General features: G+C 45.0%; 1 protein-coding gene and 1 non-coding gene across 2 annotated transcripts in view; one reads left to right on the top strand and one right to left on the bottom strand.

The window, feature by feature from the left end:
• LOC111959491 (tyrosine-protein phosphatase non-receptor type 4-like) overlaps positions 1-20094 on the top strand; it is a 102911-nt gene extending 82817 nt beyond the window's left edge. Inside the window, exons 15-28 of the mRNA XM_023981103.2 lie at positions 377-511; positions 817-978; positions 3992-4148; positions 4414-4497; positions 4862-4918; positions 5658-5814; positions 6159-6325; positions 10205-10295; positions 10424-10485; positions 10711-10857; positions 11095-11223; positions 11750-11898; positions 13298-13433; positions 17664-20094. Of these exons, the coding sequence (XP_023836871.1) occupies positions 377-511; positions 817-978; positions 3992-4148; positions 4414-4497; positions 4862-4918; positions 5658-5814; positions 6159-6325; positions 10205-10295; positions 10424-10485; positions 10711-10857; positions 11095-11223; positions 11750-11898; positions 13298-13433; positions 17664-17903 (1873 nt within the window). The 3' untranslated portion in view covers positions 17904-20094. The remainder of the gene's footprint in view (positions 1-376; positions 512-816; positions 979-3991; positions 4149-4413; positions 4498-4861; positions 4919-5657; positions 5815-6158; positions 6326-10204; positions 10296-10423; positions 10486-10710; positions 10858-11094; positions 11224-11749; positions 11899-13297; positions 13434-17663) is intronic.
• On the bottom strand, positions 5946-6021 carry trnaa-ugc (transfer RNA alanine (anticodon UGC)). Its single transcript has one exon. It is a non-coding gene; the product is annotated as a tRNA-Ala (tRNA).
• Positions 20095-21545: the final 1451 nt, after the last annotated feature.

Genomic DNA, 21545 nt, shown 5'->3' with positions numbered 1-21545 from the left:
AATTAGTGATGTTGATGGGCCAATCATCACATCCTGGAGGTGCTGTAGGATGAATTAGTGATGTTGATGGGCCAATCATCACATCCTAGTCTCAAGGATTCTATCTTTATCACTGAGCTGTGTTTCAGTCATTTACATCTGGGCTTTAGACTGGAGTGTTTCACCACTCTAGCTGGGTCTGACATGGCGCCCTATTCCCTATATAGTGCATTACTTTCCACCCGAGCCCTATCCGGACCCTGGTCAAAGGTAGTGCACTATATAAGGAATAGGGTGCATTTTTAGACACACCCTCTGTCTTCCTTATCACAAAGTCAGCAGTATCACATCCTCATTGGCTCTGTCATGTGACTGATTATATTTCCTGTTTGAGTAGGTCTCCCAGTAAGCCCATGGCCAGGAAGTTGATGTGCGGGACAGACTGGGAGGCGGTGAGCAGGAACAGCCTATCAGACGAGAGGCTGGAGACCCAGAGCCTGCCCACACGCTCCCCACCCGGTACCCCTAACCAGTGAGTACCTGGCTGTCACTCCTCCTTATATACCCTGTCCTAATATAACGCCCATGCCTCCGAGAGGGAGACACGCTGTGAGGGAGTCCCAGTTCCAATACCATCAGAAATGGAAGTCACACTGTTCATAGCATAGGCAAAACAAAAGGAATTCTACACATTCAAATGTATCACAGAAGCTGGGTAAAACATAATAGAATCAAACAAACAATGGAAGTCTTCAAACAGTGTGGAATACCGTACATTCATTTGCTTTGATTCCACACACACTCATCCTAACCACCATGTTGCGTGTGTGCGTGCAGCCGGAACTCGTTGTTCGTAGAGGAGGGGACGCGGATGCGCCCGTTGTCGGTTGGGCACCTGGTGGACCACATAATCCACGCCTCGCCTAGTCTCCCCGTCTTCTCCAATCACAAATCAGCATCCTCCACCCAGGCCAACTCTATCAGTCTGGACTCCAGCCCGTAAGTCTGCTGCCGCGCGCGCGCACACACACACACACACACACACACACACCAATCACAAGTCAGCCTCGTCCACTCACCCCAACTCCATCAGTCTGGACCTCTAGTGGACACTGGACACACTGTAGTAGTCAGGAAGATGAGAGGTGTGGTGGTTGACATGACTTTAGGATCTGACCAGGAACAACTGGGGCACCTAGTTGTAGCCCAGTACGAGATACTAGGCCTACATTAAAACAATATGCACCAAGGGACTGCTCTAAGCAAGACTGACAATCTAATGGAAGTTGTCTCTGACCAGCTCTTCCCTCTCTGCAAAACACCACCATAGCTGTTAATGAGGGTGAAAGTTGGTGACTGTGACTATATTCCACTGTTAAAGGCTCCACTAAAGCCACTGTCTAAAAATCAATGGAAGCCACATTTTAATTGGACATGACAGTACCAGTGCCATGGTGTCTGCTCCGACTTCTGAAACGGCTGCTTTTTAAAAGTTATCCTTTTTAACGGTTGGCTTGTGTGTCTGTGGCTTGCAATTACAGTTCACACCCTTTCCCAAATGTCATTTAATGGGCTTAAATGGAAACAGAGCCTTTGAACGCTGGCTATAAAAAGTGTTTACAGCTCTGGGGGCATGGAGGGGGTTCGGCAGGGCTGGGATGGAGCAAGGTGGGGGGTGGTAGACACATAAAAATGAGGCCTGTCTGACTCAGCGCAGTATACCCGTCCTAGGTCAAACTTCCCCGGCCCGTGGCTGTAGTCTACTGCACTGGTAGTCCACTGATATCTGAGAGTAGCCTAACAGTAGAGCCTAACCCAGCATGACGTGTGAGAGTGACTTAACCCCTGGTGACTCTACTTTAGCAGCGTGACATGTGAGAGTGACTTAACCCCTGGTGGCCCTACTGTAGCAGCGTGACGTGTGAGAGTGACCTAACCTCTGGTGACTACTGTAGCAGTGTGAGAGTGGCCTAACCCCTGGTGACTCTACTGTAGCAGCGTGACGTCTGAGAGTTGCCTAACCCCTGGTGACTCTACTGTAGCAGCGTGACGTGTGAGAGTGACCTAACCCCTGGTGACTCTACTGTAGCAGCGTGACGTGTGAGAGGGGCCTAACCCCTGGTGACTACTGTAGCAGTGTGAGAGTGACCTAACCCCTGGTGACTCTACTGTAGCAGCGTGACGTGTGAGAGTGACCTAACCCCTGGTGACTCTACTGTAGCAGCGTGACGTGTGAGAGTGACCTAACCCCTGGTGACTTTACTGTAGCAGCATGACGTTTGAGGGTGACCTAACCCCTGGACTACTAGTGTTGAGTTGCCCTGCTGAGTAAGGCTATGTTCAGCCCTCTCCTTGTCCCACCCCCCTGTTTTCCCTCTGCTCTACATCCTAACCTCAACCTCCAGACAACCCTGTACTCCAGTTCTTTTGGCTGTTATGTTCTTTGAGATGCCTTTCAGAGTTCCGTTAACTGTTTATTATTAGGCTAGATTGGGTAAGAGCCTCTACAACAACTGGCTTGTTATGTTAAAGCAGGAAGGGTATTTATCTGCTCTGCAGAAGTGTTATCTTACCAAGAACTGTGTCGCAAGCACTAGTACAGATACCGCATCTCTAATGGGAATAGAGGGAGGAGTTCAGAGTTCCCTCACTTCCCAATTTAACATTTTAGTCATTTAGCAGACGTTCTTATCCAGATCGACTTACAGTAGTGAGTTCATATATATTCATACATAACCTATGCATATACACAGAGGCACACCCACACTCGGCCTATATACTTTCCCTCCCTCTTTCGCTCTCATTTCACTCCTCTATTCACACACACAAACATATACACACACACACACAAACGCGCACACACACACACACACACACACACACGGACAAACGCATACACACACGCTTGCACGCACCCACATTCTGTGCCAAGCCATTTGCTCTTCTCTTCACTGATCCAGAAGATGACATAACCACCTGCTCACTCTTCCTGGGATCTCAACATCGCCCTCTCTCTCCCCATCTCTCTTTTTCCTCTCTGTCTCTCTGTCTGTCTGTCTCTCTCCCCATCTCTCTTTTTCCTGTCTCTGTCTCTCTCTGTCTCAAAAAGAAACATCAATACAACAGTATTCGCTGTCACAGCATTACCTCAGTAAGATGAGGTTTTAAGCAGTGGAAACCAAGGCAACCAGGTCATATGATACCTCCCTTCTACAACCTGATCTGTGAACCAGGAAAACATCCCATTACACTGTCACGTTAGAGGCTGCTGACCCCAGCCTGAACTTTAAAGAACTAAGTTAAGGTTGACTGTTCCGTTCCCTGACTTCAATCAGTTGGGGGGAGAAGGACAGCAACTGTATTTATGTCTTGATGTAATGAGATAAATACAGACAAATACTCTGTGTATGTCCCTGTGGTCAGTGTCAGTGAGCAGTAGTCCCTTCCCCCCTTCCCTCTCTCAGCCATGTGGCTGAAGTCCTTGTGGTATCTGTTTATTTTGAGAGAGAGGCCTGTCTGTCCCTCCTGCAGTGTCACCCCTCCCTCCCAACCAGTGTCTCCTGTGTTGTGACACCAGCCTGGCATACAGGACGCCAAACAAAGACAATGTGCTGTGACTGTTCCTGACTGGCCTCTAGTCCCCCTGGGCCTCCTGGGATTTATGTGGTTGAGTGACTGGGATGGTTAGGTACACTGTACACAACACACACCCACTGTGACTGGGATTGTTAGATAGTTACACACTACAACACACACACACAGTCTCTCTCTGTGTGGAGGATGTGCTGTAGGAGCTCAACTATTGGCCAATGGCCACGAGCAACTGGAGTTTCTACTTATCCAAAAGCTCTGATTGGCTGAATGGCTTACTGAGCTCTTGTTAGCTCTGTTGTATTTTAGGAAATGGAACGTGCCTTATCTTGAAAAAATATCAAGGACTTAAAAGGGACTGGCTGACAGACAGACTGAAGGTACTCTACCATGAGCTAACGCTGTCTGTGTCTCTCTCCAGCTCCCCAGAGACAGTAGATGGTCTGCCCCCGGCCCTGCCTCCAAAACAGTCCAGGAAGAACCTGAGCCAGATCATCCAGGACCACTCCCAGCAGAGTCTCCTTGACAACCACATCAACGAGATGTACGATGTCCCCATGGCAACCAACAAGACCACGGTAAGTCCGCCCTGACTCAATCTACCACTGTTTTCATTTTGTTTCATAATTAATTTATTCAGCTGAACCTAAATGACTTAGAACTTTGGCCAGGGTCATGGTTTTTCTGACCTTGTGACCTCTGAAGGACCCACAGTTCTTCAGAGGTCACAAGGTCAGAAAAACCATGACCCTGGCCATAGTTCTAAGCTCTGTAGGCTGTCAGGAGCTTATGTCCTTTCCAGTGTAGACATGTATTAACACATCCCTATGTCTTTCTCTACAGTTGAACGGTGTTGTCCCTCACGACAATCTGGTCCTGGTCAAGATGAGGCCAGACGACAACAGACGATTTGGCTTCAACGTCAAGGTGAGACCTCTGCCTAGTGCCTACAGTAGTGCTTTGTAGGGCCGCAGGTAACCTAGCGATTAGAGCGTTGGGCCAGTAACCGAAAGGTCGCTGGTTCAAATACTCGAGCCGACAAGGTGAAGAATCTATCGATGTGCCCTAATTTGCTCCAGGTGCGCTGTTCTACACATTTCACTGCACCTATCATGTGTGTGTGACAATGAAACATCTTTATTATTATATCATTTTTTTATGTATAATGCTATTAAATAACAATGCCCAGAGGGTAGTCACCTAACCGTAGTGCTCCTAATCCTGAGACTTAACCAAGAACTGCTGGTGATATGATCAGATTGTTTAGCCCTCTCCATTGCCTTGGTTTTAGGGTGGAGCTGATCAGAAGGTGCCCGTCATCGTGTCTCGTGTGGCCCCTGGGACATCGGTATGTTAGAACATTAACCAACACCCCATACACTCTGGCTCCCGAGTGGTGCAGCGGTCTAAGTCATCTCAGTGCTTGAGGCGACACTACAGACCCTGGTTTGATTCTAGGCTGTATCACAGCCGGCCGTGATTGGGAGTCCGGGTTAGGGTTTTGGACGGGGTAGGCCGTCATTGTAAATAAGAATTTGTTCTTAACTGACTTGCCTAGTTAAATAAAGGTWAAATMAAAATAAAATGTTAAAAARATTTACAGTACACATACTCATGTTCTTCCTCTCTCAGATACTCAGAAACACGCTCACACTTTCCCTATCACTTCTGCCCTCACACTCAATGTCTCAACCCCTCATCTCACTCTCTCTCGCTATTTCTCTCTCCATCTTTCCCTTCTATCTGTCTCTCTTTCCCTCCCTCTGTCTTGTTCCCTCTCACGCTCTCTCATTGGAACACGCACATACTCACACACTGTATGAAACGTTCCATTGTTTGGAACAGTAGACTCACACTTGTAGGACTGTCTGTCAATGTAAATTGCGTTGACCTGGTCTGATTTGACATCACCCAGTAATCAAATCAGATTATATGGACAGAGAGAACCTGATCCTAGAACAGCACTCTTGCTCTGAGAAACTTTATTATATTACAGGCCCAGTGTTCTAGTCTGTTCTTCCCAGTATACCACTTTAACCACTTGACTCAACTGTGTTCTGATTGCGTTCTCCTCCAACCCTCTACAGGCTGACCTGTGTGTCCCTCGTCTGAACGAAGGTGACCAGGTGGTTCTGATCAACGGTCGAGACATCTCGGAGCACACTCACGACCAGGTGGTCATGTTCATCAAGGCCAGCTGTGAGAGCCACTCAGGAGAGCTCATCTTATTGGTCAGGCCCAATGGTGAGGAGAGGGTTCTGATTGGTGACTAAGTAATCTCCTTGGGTTTACTACATTTAACATTTATGTCATTTAGCAGATGTTCTTATCTAGAGGTACTTACAGTAAGTAGTAATTGCATACTTTTCCCGTACTGGTCCCCCGTGGGAATCGAACCCACAACCCTGGCGTTGCAAGCGCCATGCTCTACCAACTGAGCTACACGGGACCACTATTGAAATGTGCAGTTAAAACAGGCCAAATCATTACGATACAGGTAGAAGAACAAGTGACATCAAATATAGCAGGCTGTMGTTCTCAAGACACTATTCTAACTAACTGTGTTACTTCCTTCCCTGTCTCTCCAGCCATCTATGACATGGTGGAGGAGAAGCAGGAGACTGAGCCAGACTTCCAGTACATRCCAGAGAAGTGTCCCCAGGACCCCAGTCAGCTGGACCAGGACGCCTGGAGGGACTCCATGAACACCCTGAAGGAGGGTCTGGTCAGCGGGGAAGTACTAGCCCAGTTTGATGTGAGTCAGTCCTCACCTCATCTACAAATTTAAAGCTTTCATGAGCAAGACTATCACGTCTATTCCTCCCAATGTTCTTGTGATTTTTTTGTTGTACCTCGAGTCATGTGGGTCTTGTTCATTTTTTTTTCATTTTTTTTCTGAGGTGACTGGAAATGTGGCGAGAGCAATAGCTCCCCCTAGTTTGTGCACTATTGTTTTCACCTCATTGAGGTCACAAAGGAGGTTACCACTTTCTGGAGGGAAATGTTGCCCAGGACTGGTGTTACACAAGTTCTACAGTATCAGCTTTATTGCTGTGATTTACTGTGCCCTCTAAGTGCAGGGTGATGCCCCTCACAGAGACCCCCATAACTTCTAGGTTATGGCACATAAGACAACTACTATAACACCTGTTACTGTGTGAGGAATAATCGCCAAGTAGTTTACTTTATTTATTTAATATYTATTTTTACCCCCTTTTTCTCCCCAATTTCCATATTTTCTGTTCACTACAACTCCCCAACGGGCTCGGGAGGCGAAGGTCGAGTCATGCATCCTCCGAAAAACAAGGCCCGCCAAACCGCGCTTCTTAACCTCCGCACCAATGTGTCGGAGGAAACAGAGTTTAACTGACAACCGAGGTCAGCCTGCAGGCGCCCGGCACCACCACAAGGAGTTGCTAGAGTGCGATGAGCCAAGTAAAGCCCCCCCGGCCAAACCCTCCCCTAACCCGGACGACACGGGGCCAATGGGACTCCCGATCACGGCTGGTTGTGACACAGCCTGGGATCAAACCCGGGTCCTTAGTGACGCCTTAAAACGCTGCGCCACTTGGGAGGCCGCAAATAGTTTACTTAAAAACAAAGGGCTAATTCTTTGATGCATCGGCCGCTCTTTGAATGTGGTGAGAAGCACCAGTGTTATCATTTCCGCATTCCGATAACTTCCTGCCTTTCATCAGGCACACTTAACAGCTTCCTGTTTCTCTACCTTGTGTTATTAGACTAGAAGAATGTGCTAAAGTGTGAGGGCAAAGGAAACATACACACATACAGAACAAACATACCGGTATGCACTGAGAAAATGTTTTCCGTTCATGTGTGGGTTTATACAAATATTTGTGTTTTGGTCTTAATCCGCTACTGCACTTCACATACAATGTATGTATGCCCCTTTTAAAGATTAGTAGCATCTTTTGAATTCCACACACAGCAGGTGGAAGCAGCTTAAGGAAAGACGTGGGCCTTTTCAGACATAGAAGGGCATTCTGATTCTCAACATTCAGACATAGCAGACATTCTGATTCTGAACATTCAGACATAGCAGGCATTCTGATTCTGAACATTCAGACATAGCAGGCATATCTGATTCTGAACATTCAGACAAGCATATTCTGATTCTGAACATCAACATAGCGACATTCGATTCTGAACATTCAGACATAGCAGACATTCTGATTCTGAACATTCAGACATAGCAGACATTCTGATTCTGACATTGACATAGCAGACTTCTGATTCTGAACATTGACATAGCAGACTTTCTGATTCTGAACATTGACATAGCAGACGTTCTGATTCTGAACATTGACATAGCAGACGTTCCTGATTCTGAACATTGACATAGCAGACGTTCTGATTCTGAACATTGACATAGCAGACGTTCTATTCTGACATTGACATAGCAGACGTTCTGATTCTTGAACATTGACATACAGTGGGGAGAACAAGTATTTGATACACCGCCGATTTTGCAGGTTTTCCTACTTACAAAGCATGTGAGGTCTGTCATTTTTATCATAGGTACACTTCAACTGTGAGAGACAGAATCTAAAACAAAAATCCAGAAAATCACATTGTATAATTTTTAAGTATTTAATTTGCATTTTATTGCATGACATAAGTATTTATACATCAGAAAAGCCAGAACTTAATATTTGTACAGAAACCTTTGTTTGCAATTACAGAGTTCATACGTTTCCTGTAGTTCTTGACCAGGTTTGCACACACTGCAGCAGGGATTTTGGCCCACTCCTCCATACAGACCTTCTCCAGGATCCTTCAGGTTTCGGGGCTGTCGCTGGGCAATACGGACTTTCAGCTCCCTCCAAAGATTTTCTATTGGGTTCAGGTCTGGAGACTGTCTAGGCCACTCCAGGACCTTGAAATGCTTCTTACGGAGCCACTCCTTAGTTGCCCTGGCTGTGTGTTTCGGGTCGTTGTCATGCTGGAAGACCCAGCCACGACCCATCTCAATGCTCTTACTGAGGGAAGGAGGTTGTGCCAAGATCTCGCGATACATGGCCAAATCCATCCTTCCTCCCAATACAGTGCAGTTCGTCCTGTCCCTTTGCAGAAAAGCATCCCCAAAGAATGATGTTTCCACCTCCAGCTTCACGGTTCGGATGTTGTTCTTGGGGTTGTAACTCATCCCTTCTCTTTCCTCCAAACACGGCGAGGGAAGTTTAGACCAAAAAGCTATATTTTTGTCTCATCAGACACATGACCTTCTCCCATTCCTCCTCTGGATCATCCAGATGGTCATTGGCAAACTTCAGACGGGCCTGGACATGCACTGGCTTGAGCAGGGGGACCTTGCGTGCACTGCAGGATTTTAATCCATGACGGCCGTGGTGTTTACTAATGGTTTTCTTTGAGACTGTGGTCCAGCTCTCTTCAGGTCATTGACCAGGTCCTGCCGTGTAGTTCTGGGCTGACCACACCCCTCCATTGATCATTGATGCCCCACGAGGTGAGATCTTGCATGGAAGCCCCAGACCGAGGGTGATTGAAACGTCATCTTTGAACGTCTCCATTTTCTAATAATTGCGCCAACAGTTGTTGCCTTGCTCACCAAGCTGTTTTTCTATTGTCCTGTAGCCCATCCAGCTTGTGCAGAGTCTACAATTTTATCCCTGAGTCCTTACACAAGCTCTCTGGTCTTGGCCATTGTGGAAGAGGTTTGGAGTCTGTTTGATTGAGGTGTGGACAGGTGTCTTTTATACAGTAACGAGATTCAAACAGTGGAGTTAATACAGGTAAAAGTGGAGAACAGGAGGGCTTCTCAAAAGAAAACTAACAGGTCTGTGAGAGCCGGAATTCTTACGTGTTGGTAGGTGATCAATAACTTATGTCATGCAATAAAATGCAAATTAATTACTTAAAAATCAATACAATGTGATTTCGGGATTTGTTGTTTTAGAGTCCTCTCTCACAGTTAAGTAGTACATATGATAAAATAACAGAACCTCTACATGCTTTGTAAGTAGAGAAAACCTAGACAGTGTATGCAAAATTACTTTCTCGCCCTACGCTAGCAGATCGTTCTGATTCTGAACATTGACTTAGCAGAACGTTCTGATTCCCGCAACATTTGATTAGCAGACGTTCTATTCTGAACATTGACTTAGCAGACGTTTCTGAATCTGAACATTGACATAAGCAGACTTCTGATTCTGAACATTGATCCATATGCAGACGTTCTGATTTCTGAACACTTGACAAGTGAACGTTTGCATAGCAGGCTTTCTTGATGTGAAACGTTCAGACATAGCAAGACTTCTGATTGTTAACTGTCAGACATAGCATCGTTTCTGATTGTGAATCGTTCAGAACATAGCAGGCTTTCGGATTGTAACGTTCAGACATAGCAGGCGTTCTGATTGTGAACGTTCAGACATAGCAGGCGTTCTGATTGTGAACGTTCAGACATAGCAGGCGTTCTCCGTCTGTACATTTCATTTTTGATGCTTTGCTGAAATATCATGGTTCCTTGCTCCACATTTCTAAATGTATTGAGGCTGTTAAAGAACGAGGTGCTTGTGTAGAGTTAAAGTAAGATTTGAGATTTCCAGTCAAGGTTTTTTTTTCTCCTAAAGCTTTTATTATTTTCTCACAGCAACTTTACCGGAAAAGTCCTGGAATGACAATGTTGTGTGCCAAATTACCTCAAAACATTTCCAAAAACCGCTACAGAGACATCTCACCRTGTGAGTATCACATCACACTACAGTCTCCTACACACAGTTGTCTTCACTTTCTTAGTCTGTGTTAACCCACCATTTCACACACCTCTCCTCATTTCTCTCCCCTGTCTCTCCTTCTCTTTCGTTTTTAGATGATGCCACACGGGTCATTCTGAAAAGTACAGATGACTACATCAATGCAAATTACATCAACGTGAGTTGCTCTAACCTCCTCCCTCATCACATATGCTGTTCGCCTCAGTCCACCCACACTACCATGGACTCTTTGTTCAGCAGGCCTAAAATAGGCCTCTGTCGGCCAAGATGGAGGTGTAGTCTCCACTCCAAGGACTGGAAATGGACACATGCTCACATGCCCACACACTGTTGATCGTTAACAGCCCTACACACAGGTCTTATTCTCCTCCCTGTACTCTAGATGGAGATCCCAGCGTCCAGCCTGATCAACCGGTACATTGCGTGCCAGGGCCCGCTGCCCAACACGTGCCCAGACTTCTGGCAGATGACCTGGGAGCAGAGCTCCTCCATGGTGGTCATGCTCACCACCCAGGTGGAGAGGGGACGGGTATGTACAGTAGGGTTAGACATGTACTGTATCCTCTCTGGGCCTCCAGGGAAAGGAGACAGGAGTTTTTCCTGAACAATGTAACCTAAGAAGGAAAAACTCCAGGCCCTAGTCATACACTCAATATAAACAGGAGTTTTTCTGGAGTAAAGAAACATTTAATTGATCCTGTTTTTTCTATCATGATGCCATACTAATCTGTGTCTGAGGCCTTATGTTGTTGCTCTGTGCCAACAGGTAAAGTGTCATCAGTACTGGCCCAACCCTGACAGCACTGCCACGTACGGCCGCTTCCAGCTGGCCTGTCTCACTGAGGAGGGTAATTCTGCCTTCCTGGTCCGAGACATGACCCTTACACACCTCGAGGTACATGATGCTCACCAGTCACTGTTGTGTTTCCCAATGGCCAGTGCTAATGCAATGACAACTATTTGGAAGTCAAAGTAAACTTAGCGAAATGGTGGATCACAGCTAAAAACGATTAGCGTTACGAACACAGCATTGGAACTATCACTTTAAGCATTTAAAAGAGTTGCCKTGGTGACTTGTGTGGGCTGTTCTTTTTTGGCCTCATGCGGTGCACGTACGGTGGATCATCATGTTGCCATGGGGACCAGCAGCTACAGCCATGAGGCTTCCAGTATTAACGTGCAGCCTGTGTGTGTTACCATAGCGACACTGATAGATGATGTTGAAAGGGCAAACAAACATCCCATAATAGCTTTGATTAACCGTGCTGGTCTGGCTGTGCTCCACCATTGTCAGTGAGGTGTCTCTGTGTGTCGTGGTGGGGAATGTTAATAAAGGGGGGTGCAGAGCAGACAGTCCTTTTTTTCCCCTGTTGTCATAGCGACATTGCACTGACTGTACTGTTATGTTGTCATGGTGACAGAGCGAGGAGGTCCGGGAGTTGACCCAGATCCAGTACGTGGCCTGGCCGGACCATGGRGTCCCAGATGACTCCATGGACTTCCTGGACTTTGTCAGCCTGGTGCGAAGCAAACGAGCCGGCAAGGATGAGCCCATGGTGGTCCACTGCAGGTAGGGAACATAATGCATGACACACATCCTTGGATGTATAGCAAGAAATGGTCTATGTTTTCACTAAACAACTCATCACAGGATCCCTCGATCTGACCTCAGCCCTAGTGTCTCAGCTACAGAGGCTACTCCTCTCCCTATTTGTGGAACTGTCTGAATGTTCTACTAGACTCCTACACACTGCTGTAGTACACAGCCCAGTGGAACTGTCTGAATGTTCTACTAGACTCCTACACACNTACACACTGCTGTAGTACACAGCCCAGTGGAACTGTCTGAATGTTCTACTAGACTCCTACACACTGCTGTAGTACACAGCCCAGCAGCCCAGAACACTCCAGATAGAACACCTACACACCTTTTTAGAAATCCACGTCTCAGGCAGATAACTTGGCTAAAGTAAGACCTATCTGACTCAGCCAATACATGTCTCAACAGCACACTGGAATGGATTTAATGTATAGAGCCCAGGGATTGGGAGATTTCTGGATTCGAATCTGGACTTAATTCCATAAATCGATCTTTATGTGTGTTGCTATACGCCAGAAAAATAATGATGCACTGATTTAACCCTCTAGAGTCTAAGCCGCAGGGGGTTCTACTGAGCTAACATATGGAAGTGTTTTAAGATGGTCATACCATGGATCATTTAGATATTTGATATTTTAGGACCCCTTCAGGTATACAAAAATATATTCATGTTTTTTTGTTGGATAAAACATTGAATTTGGCCTTACTGCTATTAGCTCATGTAAAAGCATTGAATAACAGATTCACTACGTGGAACAACAGATAGTCCCCCAAAAAATCTAAAGGAAGTTTGTTTTGAAGTGTCTGTCCTATATCTGAGAAATATAAGAAAGATCAGGAAACTATTGTATTCATTTGGAAACACATATTTAACCCCTTTTTTTAGGCACTAAACTACTTCCATACATTTTTTTACTGGTACCCGGTAACCTTCAGGCAAGTCTTGTGAGGCTTGTGGGGGCGTAGAGAAAAACAACCGAGACACTCACCTTTCCGTAGAGTGGTCATAATAGTTTGTGGGCCATACCGTTCGGATCCTACAGACGTTTTCTTGAGAAGACCGATTTTATGGACGTCTCATGGGCTAACAAACACCACTAGCTCTGCCTCCTTTCACTACAGATGTAGAAGGCCGATTTCGGAGGATACGGTGGATTGAGATGCAGCCCATGCAGATATCTAGTTTAAACAGACAGATATTTATGTGGATTTTTTTACAATGCTTATTGGATTTCAGCAGGGCTGCGGAAATTGACTRGAGGGTTTTAAAAYGTAGAAATGATGTCATGAGTTTATAGTGAAACTTCTTCCTCCGCCCCTCCTCTCCTCCRCCTCTCCCCTTCTCTCCCGCTTGTGTGTCATCACTCAGTGCAGGGATTGGCCGAACGGGAGTTCTCATCACCATGGAGACAGCGTTGTGCCTGATGGAGTGCAGTCAGCCCGTCTATCCATTAGACATAGTCAGAACCATGAGGGACCAGAGAGCCATGATGATTCAGACACCTGTAAGTCCTCCTTTCTTCTCTTCATCCTCCTTTTCTAACCTTCTATTTATCCTCCTCTCTCTCTCTCATCTCTCTCTCGCATCTCTCTCGTCTCTCTCCGCTCTCCGCCTCTCTCGCTCTCTCTCTCACTTCCTCTCTAGTTCTCTCCTCCTCTCCCCTCTTTTGCCGTATCTCTCTAATTCTCTCTTCATCTTCCTCTCACTTCCTTTCCTCATTCTCTTTACCCCTTCTCTTTTCCTCCTCACGCTCTCTTCTTCCTCCTCCTTTTCTGGGCAGGCTCGCCTCTCACCTCCTCCAAGATGGCTCCCTTTAGCCTCTGAAGACAACCGAAACAATCTGTGTTAGTGTGTTAAGTAATAACAGATGGAGCACAGTGTAGAATAGAACAGTGTTACTAACTGAAAGGAGAGGGTCATCCTACTAGGAAGATGTTTTATTCATCCCTGTTGTATTGTCAGTGGTAGACTTTCCATTGTTACAGTCTACCAGTGATAATCTCTTGTGCCATGAGAATGCCATTGTCTCTCCAGATTCCCATTTTTAGGCTAGGTGTAGGATTTTCTTTTCGTACACTCGCTGGGTTCTCTGGTATTGAGTCTGGGCTACAGTATCAAAGTATTGGGACAGAGACACATTCTTTGTTGTTTTGACTCTGTACTTCAGCACTTTAGATTTGAAATGAWACAATGACGTTAAAGTGAGGACTGTCCGCTTTAATTTGAGGGTATTTGCATCCATATCGGTGTGAACCGTTTAGAAACCGCAGCACTTTTTGTACAACATCCACCCATTTTAGGGGAACAAATGTATTGGAACAAATTCACATACATGTGTATTAAACAGGGTATGTGAGTGGAGTTGAGCGGTTTGAAATCCTTCTCATCGCTCATGGAGCGGTGCTTGCCCATGGAGCGGTGCTTGGTCATGGAGCGGTGCTTGCCCATGGAGCGGTGCTTGGTCATGGAGCGGTGCTTGGTCATGGAGCGGTGCTTGCCCATGGAGCGGTGCTTGGTCATTGGAGCGGTTGCTTGGTCATGGAGCGGTGCTTGCCTCATGGAGCGGTGCTTGCCCCATGGAGCGTGGTGCTTGGTCATGGAGCGGTGCTTGCCATGGAGCGGTGCTTGCCCATGGAGCGGTGCTTGCCCATGGACGGTGCTTGCCCATGGAGCGGTGCTTGCCCATGTAGGGTGCTTGCCCATGGAGCGGTGCTTGCCCATGGAGCGGTGCTTGCCCATGGAGCGGTGCTTGCACACCGATGCTCCACGTTCCTTCCAAAATCACTCCATTCATTAAAATCACCATTTAACCAACARCCCATCTATTTTTGTGACTACCTGGACCAACCATTTGCTTTTGAAGTATTGAAACCAAACCATATGATTTGAATGAAAAGTATTTTAATAAACAACAGGAAAAGGTGACTAAGAAGCGCTCATCGTTTCAAATAGGCTACATGTCATATTAAACATCTTATAAACACTCTAAATAGGAGCCAGACAGGGAGCCTAAGTGAGCCTAAACAGGGAGCCTAAYTTAATTATTTAGGCTATATTATTTAWATTATTTCAAGGCTATAGCCTACAAATAAATAKATWGTGAAGCATTTGRGAGTGCGACACACTAGGCTGGTAGGGACATAAAGCCCTCAGKATTTAAACAACATGTTGTTGTATTAAACCATTATAGTCTATAAATTGCACATATAGGCTGTGACTTACTTAGAATGAAATGCACATTAAACTAAAAATGCCTTATAAGGCTCCATCTACAGTGCCTTTGAATTCATTTTTAGAAACATGAGTTTAGCCAGAGTCTCATGCGATGGTACCCGGAGAGCAGGCCAGCACCAGAGAATACCCTCTCAGTGCTTGCAGAGCCACTGCGGATGCTCAACAACCTTTGGGCCACTTGCCAGACTTGGCAGGGATGTGTCGTTTTTTATATTATAAAATAATATATAATATATAATAATTAATKTTTTTTTCTGTCGGTATGCCTAAAGGGTTTTAGTTCAAACAACCCTATCAAAACGTAAAGGTTCTTGAAAGCGGTAATAGACCTCTTTCCAGAACACGACACACTGACGTCAGATGCACGCGACTCTTGGCTGCAGTCAGAAAGCCATCGCCATCTGCACCCATTCAACATAGCCTAGATTTACGTTTTTATTTCTTCTAAACAAAATAACTTTTTGGGGTTCTCATATACTTACAATTATCTTTTTATTCTGGCTTGAACAGTCGCCAAGATTATATTTGGTTGTGATCTCTGCAAAATAACTATTTTGGATGCAGCATTTGTTAGCTAGAAGGCTAACGCTCATTGATATAGGCTGTAGCAAAAGCTAGCCAAAGAGCCATTTTACTGGTTGAAGTTCAAGTGTTTTCTAATTATAATGCAGTTGATTTGCGATGTTGACACAAACATTATATTAAGCAGGACATTCATACGAGCCTTAAAATCCAATTATAATCCAAAAGCAGTGTGAAAAGCAACATGTAAATAGTTTTTTTTTTGCTGGCGTTCTATAAGAACAGAAGGCCCCTGTGTTCTGCCACCAACTTGCATGCATTTCCCTCATGCGGCAATGTTTGCAAACACAGGAAAGGGTCTATATGCCTATTGAGCCAAAATCAATGAGGGCCTATTGTGTATATATAATAGAACGAAAATGAACGAAACTTTTAAGAGATCAGATTTTTTGTTTATAAATACTTTGCTACAATGACATCCTTAGGTAGCTGCCCTCCTCGTTCCTTTCTGTTAGCATGTACACATCATGCTTTCAGGATACCTGTCTTTTCAGATTCCACAATGATTCTTTAGTTGTGGACACTACATCACCGCACTCCCTCTCTTGCTCTTGGTCCTCCTCATCTTTGTAAGTCACCTTTWTAAAAATATTTAACATACTCCATGACAGTATCTAAAGCAAGGGGCTATAGGGGTGGCAGATAGCCTAGTGGTTAGAGCGTTGGACTAGTAACCGAACGGTTGCAAGATCGAATCCCCGAGCTGACAAGGTAAAAATCTGTCGTTCTGCCCCTGAACAAGGCAGTTAACTCACTGTTCCTAGGCCGTCATTGAAAATAAGAATTTGTCCTTAACTGAWTTGCCTKGTTAAATAAAGATAAAAAAATATATAAAAAATAGCAGCACACAAGTAGACTACATATGCATGCTGGGCCGGGCATGCCCTGAGCTTGTTAAGTGAGCGCTACTGGAGRGGGCGAGAAGGCCGACGCTCCAGCTTTTGGGAAATTCACTTCAGTCAAATTGGGCAAGCTCCTCGCTCTGCTCCAGCTCCACTCACATACTCTGGTATTAAAGTAGTAAAAAGTGAAGTATTTGGTTCCATATTCGTAGCACGCAATGTCTACATCAATCATAATACTAATAATAATGATGTGAGAAAGTTAGAGGCATAAATATCATATCCCCCCCCCCAAAAAAAAATGCTAACTCCCTTGTTATTGTTATGATGAGAGGTTAGCATGTCTTGGGGGTATGATATTTGTGCGTCTAACTTTCTCACTTTAGGCTGAGCTGTTTCTCATCAATACCCAGGGTCTCTGGGTACTTCCCAAATGGCACCCTATTCCCTATATAGTGCACTCCTTTTGACCAGACCCAGCTATTGACCCTGGTCAAAAGTGGTGCACTATATAGGGAATAGGGTGCCGTTTGGGATGCACACTCTCTTCTCAGTCTCTGAAGAACTTCACATGAGTACAATTTGGCCCTGTGCTCAGAACCAGGGTAGCGGGGGTAGAGATGCTGCTGCAGCTGCAGCGGTAATTTCATTAGAATATGCTGAGCTCTAATGAGGCTAGGACACCCTCAGGGTCCGGGAGAAATAGGTGGAAGATAATGGCACTAGGGGAAAAGAGTGGGCTACCTTTCTCCTGTCATGCACACTGAACTAAGTATGCGTGCGCGCGCGCACATGCATTCACACACACACACACACACCCACCCACACAACACACCCTTTTCCTCGTACACAGACACACACTGACATAAACACATATGTACATACGCACAGACACATTCGCGGCACACACCACTGCATTACCCACCTCAGGGAAGTTTATTCACGCCTGGCTGCCTCTGTATCCCAATCACTGGCTGTCCTGGCTCCTTTGCTCATGCCTTGCCATTGGCTCTAATGTTGTTGACATTCTCTTCCTTCCCCCTCTCTCTTTCTCTCTTTCTCTTCTGTGTCCTCAGAGCCAGTACAAGTTTGTGTGTGAAGCCATATTGAGGGTCTACGAGGAAGGCCTGGTCAAACCCCTGAAGTCCACCCTTTACCAGAGAGAAGAAGAACGAGAAGAAGAAGAAAATGGAGGAGAAGCAGTAGGAGAGGAAGAAGAGGAGGAAGAGGATGTTAGCGTTAGTGTTAGCGTTAGTGCTAGTGTGACCAGTGTGACGAGTGAGACTAGCGCAACCAGCGATTGCCCTGAACCCTGACCCCTTTGACCTGACCTGGGTCAGCCCAGTGCCAGGGAGGAGGAGCCCTGGTTACCATGCTTACCGCCATGGGCCGAGGAGAGAACAAAGCACTGTTGCACTTTACGCCATCAAAAAACTGAAAGTTATGGACAAATGAATCCAGTTATGTTGAATAGGTACCATTAGGGGTATTGTGTGTTCAGGTAAAAAAGAAAAAGACATTTAAAACATGGTGAAATTGCTGTAGTAGTGCCGTAAGTACAATGAATGGGCGGGGCTGTGAGAGAGGGAGTGTTTTTAAGAGTGATCGATAAGCCCCTCCAAATGAATCTGCCGCCTTTTCTTCTATGTCCCTCCGGTCCAACGAGAGACACCGTATTTTTTTCAAATAATATTTATTGTGTTTTAGTTTGTCAAACCCTGTCCATTGAACAAAGTGTATGTTAGAGTGAGTCTTAGCTTCAGGCATCCCAAATGAAATCATAGGTAGTAAAAGTTGTCATTCTTGACTTTTTAATGAAAAAAGTGGTTTAATTTATTATATATTTTAGCTTTTGTCAAATTCAGACACTACACACATCAGAGCACTTTGTGTCTACCCCTAACTAACCTTGTGGCTGATGTGGCGCTATGCCTTGGTTTTTGCATAGAACAAACAAGGAGCCATTGACTGGCATTGATTGACATGTTAAACTGTCCAGTTGGTCAACTTTTAGAGCTGTTTACTGTGTCAAGACAGGGGGAGGATCTACTCTAAGCAATTTGACAAAGTCCACAGCCACTAAGGGGAGGCTCGACCTTAAAACGATCTTTAAGTTCCGTTCCTCTCTGTCTTTGTTTGTGTGTCTGTCTCTAAAGAATGTAGAGAATACCAAGAGCATTCAACCAATAATGACTAGAAACACACCTCCCCCCTTTTGATACATTTCAAATGGTAGTTAGAGTTTTTAAAARACATTCTTTTTTATTGGAGATGATAATCACTTAGAATGTTTTAGGTACAGATTACTGGGAATTTGTTGTACTTGTACCCAACACAGTTATGACATGTTTCACTCAAACATCTGACAACACGAGGTGTCCTTTTCACACTGGTTCAACTGTATTCACATTATCATCAGRTCTTGTATTGGAGTTATCAGCATGTTTAGTTTGAGCTACTCTCCTTCTCATGAAAGAGTCTGTTTCTTGCTTTGTTTGGTTACCTGGCTGCTGGCATCTTGGCACTGCAGGTAGTGCCACCCTCTCTGATGCGCTCTTCTGCACAACCAAACTGCTGTATGCCTGTATGTGTGTGGGGATGTGTACGAGTGTGAGAGAGTGCAGCACGCATGTGTATTTTTAGCAGTTTCTGTTGTGTGTATGTGTTATGCCCTGCCTCTGATGATGCTGTGTCTGTGTAGTCATCAGCGAACCCCCTACCATTTCACCTTAACCTGGTCGTCATTTCTAGCTCAATATTGGATACCAGGGTTGAAGCCTGCTTTCTTGTAAACTAATTTGCCATAGTTCCATCTTCTTGACCTGCTGAAGAGACTGTGATGCATCTATAGCAGGTGTATTGGACATGAATACGTTGTGACCTACGTGTCCATGCTGTAAGAAGCCCGTACAGTAAATTCTCCCTTTCAACCTGGCTCTCACGGGCCGCTATGGTGGGTCATCAGCCCGTTGTGTGGAATCCACAAAACCCTCATTTGATTCTTTTTTTTATTTTCTGAAATGTTTGATCATACATGGAGCCCACTCAAAAAGACCAGACTACAGAGTCCCACATACAAGACTTGGGTTTCCAGAATCATCAAATGTTAATTATCATGGATGTCCAGCATTGAGATGTGTGTTGTGATAGCGTATTGGGGGTACTGTGGGGTTCTGTTTGGAAGCAAGAGTCAAGGGAAGTGGGGTAGGTATTGGAGGGTGGATGAGTTGTATTTTTGTAAAACTGAAACCACAGTTCTTGCTTCTTAAGAATGGACAGCACTTTGCAGATGACTGGGTAGCCATGCTCGCTACTGAGTATGTCAGAAACAGAAAGTGGTGTAGAATTTTTATTTATCATTGAATTTTAAGACACCTGTAGGGAACAAAAACTGCAAACTACACAGTGCCACTTGTTAATGTTGTGTAAATATACTAGACCATGTAAATACAATGTTGTGTGTATATATAAAAACATCTTTAAAATAAAAGGGAAAATGACTTGTGAGTTAAAATGTTTTTATATAGAGAATGCCAAACTTGTGTTTTAAAAATCAAAGAGAAATTGAGATCTGCAACTGTACATTAATTAATGACGTTGTTTTTCCACACTGCAACGGTGAGGTCAATGCAATGTTTTGATAGTAGATTGATGTTATGTTTACTTAACTCACACACATAACTGTATTCCAAATTCTACATTTCAGAAGTGTGACTGATGCATCGATTATTTAAATAGTAGCATAAATGTAAAAAGCCTAAAATAATAGCATTTCTACTTGTAGGTGATCAACCTCCRACGTTCCAATAGCCTGAATTAGATATATTTCACTGTTTGCTTTGAGTCAGCTTTTAAGTTAAGCATCGAGCATGTTGGYATGGAGTGCACATGTACAGTCTGGYTATCCATGGCAGGGCATATGATGACACATTCATGAAGATCACACMGAAGCCATTTTTATTTTATTTKATCTTTATTTAACCAGGTAGGCTAGTTGAGAACAAGTTCTCATTTGCAACTGCGACCTGGCCAAGATAAAGCAAATCAGTTCGACACATACAGCAATACAGAGTTACACATGGAATAAACAAACATACAATCAATAATACAGTAGAAAAATCTATATACYGCATGTGCAAATGAGATGGGATAAGAGGGGTAAGGCAATAAATWGGCCATCAACATGGTCAGTAAGTGGCGCTGTTGCTAAATGGAGAGGAATCATACAGTAGATATTTGGTCTTTTTGAAAAAAGAAAAAAAWAGTTTTACACTGYCATGATGCAGTTTAAAAACATTGAGATTGAGGAATAATCTGTTACTGAATGCACTGACTTCCTATATGAAATTATCTACCGGTATGCCCAGTATTCGACGGGGGCCGCATTGGAGAAGGTGAAAAGCTTCAAGTTCCTTGGCATACACATCACTGACAATCTGAAATGGTCCACTCACACAGACAGTGTGGTGAAGAAGGRYCAACAGGMCCTCTTCAACCTCAGGAGGCTGAAGAAATTTGGCTTGGCCCCTTAGACCCTCACAAACGTTTATAGATGCACCATTGAGAGCATCCTGTTGGGCTGTATCACCACCTGGTACAACAACTGCACCGCCTGCAACCGCAGGGCTCTCCAGAGGGTGGTGCAGTCTGCGGTCTTCCCAACGCATCACCGGGAGCACACTGCCTGTCCTCCAGGACATCTACAGCAGCCGCTGTCACAYGAAGGCCAAAAAGATCAAGGAGATCAACCACCCGAGCCACGGCCTGTTCACCTCGCTACCATCCAGAAGGTGAGGTCAGTACAGTTGCATCAAAGCTGGGACCGAGACAGAAGCTGTTTTTCAATCTCAAGGCCATCAGACTTTTAAATAGTCACGACGAGCTAACCTCCGCCCAGTACCCTGCCCTGAATTTTAGTCACTGTCACGATGCGCTTACCACCTGGTTACTCAACCCTT

Source organism: Salvelinus sp. IW2-2015, linkage group LG36 (genome assembly GCF_002910315.2).
Source record: "Salvelinus sp. IW2-2015 linkage group LG36, ASM291031v2, whole genome shotgun sequence".
Classification (NCBI taxonomy): domain Eukaryota; kingdom Metazoa; phylum Chordata; class Actinopteri; order Salmoniformes; family Salmonidae; genus Salvelinus; species Salvelinus sp. IW2-2015.
This window is presented reverse-complemented; position numbering and strand designations above follow the sequence as displayed.